This window comes from Engystomops pustulosus, chromosome 7 (genome assembly GCF_040894005.1).
Source record: "Engystomops pustulosus chromosome 7, aEngPut4.maternal, whole genome shotgun sequence".
NCBI classification, from domain to species: Eukaryota; Metazoa; Chordata; class Amphibia; order Anura; family Leptodactylidae; genus Engystomops; species Engystomops pustulosus.
In genome coordinates, this window is record NC_092417.1 from 12,900,825 (window position 1) to 12,907,321 (window position 6,497).

General features: G+C 48.3%; 1 protein-coding gene across 2 annotated transcripts; it reads right to left on the minus strand.

Moving 5' to 3' along the window:
* Positions 1–10: 10 nt before the first annotated feature.
* On the minus strand, positions 11–4,316 carry LOC140068653 (uncharacterized). 2 transcript variants are annotated; one of them, XM_072114037.1, is made up of 2 exons: positions 4,154–4,316; positions 11–2,842 (listed from the first exon to the last, which is right to left on the minus strand). In XM_072114037.1, the coding sequence occupies exon 2, from the start codon at positions 2,830–2,832 to the stop codon at positions 1,276–1,278; it is 1,557 nt and encodes a 518-aa protein (XP_071970138.1). In that variant the 5' UTR covers positions 2,833–2,842; positions 4,154–4,316; the 3' UTR covers positions 11–1,275. The 2 variants fall into 2 exon arrangements, with proteins under 2 accessions (XP_071970138.1, XP_071970139.1); XM_072114038.1 differs by lacking the exon at positions 4,154–4,316 and adding an exon at positions 3,167–3,281.
* Positions 4,317–6,497: the final 2,181 nt, after the last annotated feature.

Below are 6,497 nucleotides of genomic sequence, written 5' to 3' on the forward strand. Positions count from 1 at the left end.
TGTATCTCACATTAAATAAATAAATTTCAACGACCGCATTTCAGTCTTTGGGAGTCATCACATATAATTACTACCGATTACGTGATCGCTTCTCTCATCACTCATTTATCCCGAAAACAATTGTAGTAAACAATCAGCAACAGTACCAAAAAGTAACACAGGCAGTCCCCGGGTTACGTACAGGATAGGGTCTGTAGGTTTGTTCTTAAGTTGAATTTGTATGTAAGTCGGAACTGTATATTTTATCATTGTAGCTCCAGACAAAAGTGTTTTGGTCTCTGTGACAATTGGATTTTAAAAATGTTGGGTCGTCATAAGAACCAGGAATAACAATAAATCTTCATTACAGACACCTGTGATAACTGTTACAGCTGATCATTGTAGTCTCAGGATAAAGTACAGGAAATTACTAATTTCCAGACTTTCTTTTGTAACTAGGGGTCGTCTGTAAGTTGGATGTTTTTAAGTACGGGGACCACCTATAATAGCAAAACCAACAGCAAACTCCCCCAAGGGAAATACAATCCCCATCAATGTCTGTGTGCAGAATGTGAATATTATCGATATTAGTTATTTGTCTCTACATTTATGTGATCTATGCTCAAAGCAATTTCCGGAGGTATAATGAACTTCTATTGTACAGGCGGTCCCCTACTTAAGGACACCCAACTTACAGACAACCCCTAGTTACAGACGGACCCCTCTGCCCCCTGTGACCTCTGGTGAAGTCTCTGGTGCTTTACTATAGTCCCAGACTGCAATAATCAGCTGTAATGTGTCAGTTATTACGTTTTTTTGGATAATCCTTGGTCCAATTACAGCAAAAAATGTTGAAATTCTGATTGTAACGGGGGGCAAAAGCATTTTTTCGTCTGGATCTACAACGATAAAATATATAGTTTCGACTTACATACAAATTCAACTTATGGAACCTATCTTGTATGTAACCCGTGGCCTGTCTGTATTGTAAGAGTCTCAGACAAATCAACAACAAAATGCAACATATTTTTTTCATGAATTCTTGAGGAAACGGCTCTATCCTCTGCTGATTGATGGCCACAGATGGGGAACCGTAGCCGGGTGCCTCACTTTATTGTCGATTATTTCCCCACTGACTCCTCCCACCACTGTATGTATACAGGACCTGGCGCTATGACTTGGGACTATCATATTGTCCATCATCGGTTACTTCTTCCATGTAACATTAATTGCCGTTCGGTAATAAACCAACAATATCCAAGAATTCTTTCCATCTCGGAACATTCCGACCACTGATCAGTACGGGAGAAGCAGATCCATGGTGAAGCGATGTCCTGCGGCGCACTTTCCCCTAATTCTGCAGTAACCGCCTTCAAAAGTTTTTTCAAAAGTTTCTACGAGACTTGAACATCCCGTGGAGTCCAAACATCTCACTTTTAGTAACAGCTGATCCAAAGACGATTCAAAAATAAGCAACGTTCCATGTGGTTTGTGTTGTTCTTCATTCGGCCTAATGTCTAATAGAGATGGTCGCCGCTTCGTTTCTTCGAGAAACTCCCCAAACGTCTTCTCACCGGGTGCATAATCCGTGTCCCTAATTTCCTCTTTTATAACACTTTTGTCTAAAATTGATAATCTGTTCTCAATCTCTTCAGGTAATTGATGGGTCGTAATATTTCCATAGTCAGTATCTGGTGGTGGTTCTGATTTCAGAGAGCGAGAGATATCTGGTGGTGGTTCTGTTTCTGTAGAGCGAGAGATATCCGGTGGTGGTTCTGCTTCCGTAGAGTGAGAGATATCTGGTGCTGGTTCTGCTTCCGTAGAGTGAGAGATATCTGGTGGTGGTTCTGCTTTCATAGAGTGAGAGATATCTGGTGCTGGTTCTGCTTCCGTAGAGTGAGAGATATCTGGTGCTGGTTCTGCTTCCGTAGAGTGAGAGATATCTGGTGGTGGTTCTGCTTCCGTAGAGTGAGAGATATCTGGTGGTGGTTCTGTTTTCGTAGAGCGAGGTTCAATGCACATTAGAAAATCTCTTGGGTCAGATGTTGTTTCTTCAATTTTAACAATTGTTTCTTCAAACTCTTGAGGTAATTGATGGGTTGTAATATTTCCATAGTCAATATCTGGTGGTGGTTCCACTTTCAGAGAGCGAGAGATATCAGGTGCTGGTTCTGCTTTCGTAGAACGAGGTTCAATGCACGTTAAAAAATCTCTTGGGTCAGATGTTGTTTCTTCAGTTTTTATATTACTTAGATTTGGTCTTTTATTCTGTAGTAATTCCATCTCTTTGGGATTTGGAGAAGATAAGAGCTGAGGTGGAGCTGAAGGCCCGGTATGAGAATACTGGACACCTAGAGCAGGATTGTCCACAACTTGTGATGTTGACTTAGAGAACGTTATGAAGGAATCATTCCCTGTTTTTGTTGACATTTTACATAATCTCACAGATGGATCATCCTCAGGTCCGGGTTCTGGACATGGAACCTGAACTTCCTCAACGACTCTCTTCCTCTTGTAGACTTTTTTCTTTAGCGATTCTTCTATTAGATCCTCCCCTTCTTCCACCGGAGGAAAAATTGTTGGCACCGCTTCCCGTCGTAGGTTTCTGGTAGTAGCGTTCCAAAGGTAGGAGTCTCTTGAGAAATGTTCTGAGCACAATCGGAATTTTTGGGTTTTATTTTCAGCTTTTATCCTATTGGCCAGTTGGTCTATGTCGGAGAATTGTTGGCCTGTATGGAAGAGCCATCGATATATTCTGGTAAGGTCTTTGGGAAAAGGATGCAGAATTATATGCGGTGACTGCCCCTTTTTCCCAGTTTTACTGCTGCATTGGTTGATAATACAAGTAGGCATGGTGTGCAGTCTGAAAAACAACAAAAACAGGAATATATTAACAAAGACCACGATTGGTGGACTATGTATGAATACAAAAAATTCATAGGTGTCTGGTCAGAGATGATCAAATGTGAAACAGTGGCGGATCTACTCTGTAGCATCTGCTATGGGGCCCGCATAGAAAGGGGCCCGGGCAGGGTGCTCAGCTGCCAGCTCTTTCTACATCGAACAGACGCAGAGAGAACTGACAGAAGAGAAGATAAAATTGTGAATAACCAGCTATGTCCAGTGCCCCGAAGTGAGGTCAAGCAGGGTCCCTGCCAGCAGCCAGCCAGTTATTCACATGTATTACCAGCTGAACGGTCCCTTCAGGAAAGCTGCTTTGTCCAGAGTACCAAGGATCAGGCTTCACTGCACACTGACAGCCCCGCCCACACAGCAGCTTCCTGTACAGGGTCCGATGCTGGGCTGACGCAACAGTTTCTCCCTCCCTTCTGTTTAATCATGGAAGAGACCTGTGCTGTTGGAGGAGGGAGAGAGAAGAAGAGGAAGGTGTATGAAGCATACAGGGAGAAAACCCGTCCTGTATGGACATGAGAGGTATGTCCCTCTCATGTGTGCCCAGCTGTTTGAGGCAGGGTGCACCCTGGTCATGTGATGTCACACAGGTGCACGGTTCATTATATATCCCTGGTCATGTGATGTCACACAGGTGCACGGTTCATTATATATTCCTGGTCATGTGATGTCACACAGGTGCACGGCTCATTATATATCCCTGGTCATGTGATGTCACACAGGTGCACGGCTCATTATATATCCCTGGTCATGTGATGTCACACAGGTGCATGGCCTGTTATATCCCTGGTCATGTGATGTCACACATGTGTGCAGCTCGTTATAATCCCAGATATATTATTTATTAGCAGAGAGGGAGTGACCTCACTAACAGGAGCCTGGTTTGGAGAAAGGCGCAGGGTCATATTAACATGTGCGCAGAAAACAATGGTGCACAGTTTAGACCCGGTAAAGGCAGATCCCAAAGGACAACTGGACAGTCATACACTGCTACAGATTCATTATCACAGAGATAAATCTGCCACAACACAATAATGACTCCACCAGTATATAGTTCTCATACACAGTACACAGATATATGATGTACACACTATATACAGTATATATACACAGCTATAGTATATACACACATTACACATACACAGTATACAGCTATAGTATATACACACATTACACACGCACAGTATACAGCTGTATGATGTACACACTATATACAGTATATATACACAGCTATAGTATATACACCGTGTAATGCACTCACCTCTGGTGCTGGTACCTGGAGAATACAGGACATCATCTCCCTAGTGTCTGCAGAGTGATGGCTACACACTACACTCCATAAGGAACTTGTGATCATGTGACAGGAAGCAGAGGCGGGGCCACAGGAGGAGCTCCGGACACAGGAAGAGCAGCTGCTGCCTGTTCTCTGCCCACACCTGGAGGCGGCGAGAGAGAGAGAGGGGCTGCGGGGATACGGGGAGAGAGCGTGGGGGGCTGCGGGGGACGCGGGAAGCGCGAGGGGCTGCGCGGACACGGGGGGCTGCGGGGAGACAGGGGGAAAGCACGAGGGGCTGCGGGGAGACAGGGGGAACGCACGAGGGGCTGCGGGGAGACAGGGGGAATGCACAAGGGGCTGCGGAGAGACAGGGGGAACGCACGAGGGGCTGCGGGGAGCATGCAAGGGGCTGCGGGGAGTGTGCGAGGAAACCCACCCCCTCCCTGGGAAAGGTGAGAGCAGGCCCCAATACAAATCAAAGCCCGCAAGTCTAGCCGCATCAGACTTAATGCTGGCGACATTAATAGACGCCAGCGTCAACGGAGTGGGTGCCGCCATCATGAGTGATTGAGTTAGATGGCTTTCTTTTTACCCATCTTACCACCACCCTCGGGAAATGAACACCCCCTTTTTAGACATATTGTGGTGTCCATCTCCCTCACTTCTGATGCTTCAGGGGCAGATCCAGGACCTGCCCCCTCATCCTCGTCCCCAGACTCTGGGCCAGTCTCCCCTCCTGAGGACCCTGACTCCCCAGGGGGAGACTCGGCACCTCCTGCAGGCTCCGCCACCTCTGGCCCTTCACCCTTAGCCCCTCCATCGGCAGGAGAGGCTCCATCCAGGGCCAGGAATCGATTTGAAAGTTCGACCAGCGGGGGGTTGGTTGCACCTTCCTTGGGTACCTTAGTCAGGGAGGGAGAAGATCTTACACCTCCCTTCTTTTTACCCTTTTTCTTCTTTTTGGCGCCACGCTTACGCTTTTCCTCTAGCCACGCCCTATTATCCTCATCCATACTCTCATAATGGGAGGAGTCTGAGGACGTGGCACCTTCCTCTCTCTCGATCCTCCTGACCTCCTCATCCAGTACATCATCCCCTGGGGCCTCAGCGACAGGTGTGGTCTCCAGGATAGCGCCAGAGGTTGTCCCAGCAGCCCGAGACTCCCCCCGCGCTCTCTCCTGTTGACGCTTCTCTAGACGCCTTAGCTGGGCAGGCGTCTATTTCCTGTCTTTCTTCCCTGGCCCCTCTATTCCTCCGCCTCTGCTAGTCCCCTCCCCAGCAGTTTCAGCCTCATGGCTTTCATCCGCTGAGGCTGAGCCTGCATTAGCGAAGGAAAGAGGACAACGACTGTACGGGTGACCGAGATCACCACACAGGTTACACCTAATCTGCCCTGTACAGGATGCAGCGAGATGGCCGACACCCCCACACAACGCACACTTCTGCACGGTGCAGTTTGCGCTGAAATGTGTGGGGTCACCGCACCTGTGACACAGCTTAGGCTGCCCCCGGTAGAAGATCAGGATCCGATCCCTCCCCAGGAAGGCTGATGAAGGGATGTGGGCGACTGAGTTACCTGAACGCCTCAACTTCACCATGAAGGTCCAGGCCCCTGACCAGATACCATACTCATCACGATTTTTTTCCGGTACTCCCAGTACCTCTCCATAACGATTCATCCAGGTCATGATGTCAAAGCAAGATAGTGATTCGTTACGGGTAAGAACGGTCACTTTCTTGAGTTCGCTCTGGCGGGACACTGCTTGCACAGCAAAGTCCCGCCACTCGGGCTCGTTGTATCTCAGCTCATAGTTGGACCAGAAGAGCTCAAGCCCCTCCGGCCGAACAAAGCTGATATCAAACTCAGATGTACCATAGGGATGGATCAAGGCAAAGATGTCAGCCGCCTTGAAGTCCATCTTCAGCAGCAGCTCAACTACCCGTGCCCGAGGGGGACACACATCACTGCCACGCCACCGAAGACGGACCACATTCCTACGGTTAGCACCCGGCCCGGTTGTCGGGAGCGACCATGATGTCTCCCTGCCTCTTTGCTCTCGGAAGGCAGACAGGCCGTGCCTCTCTATCCAAAACGACAAATCAACCTCCTGCCCCGCTACATTGATCGTCCTTTCTCCCTTCTGTAAGGCCTGCAGGAGGCGCCGTTGCAAAAAGCCGTCCCCAGAGCCCAGAGACGAGGATGATGGAACCCTACTTCCCCCAGCAGCGACACTGGCATAGCTCTTAATAGGGGCCGCCACTGGGGGAGCAACCGGACCAACCCCTGCACCCACCACATTAACACTACCCACCTGCATGTTATACTCAG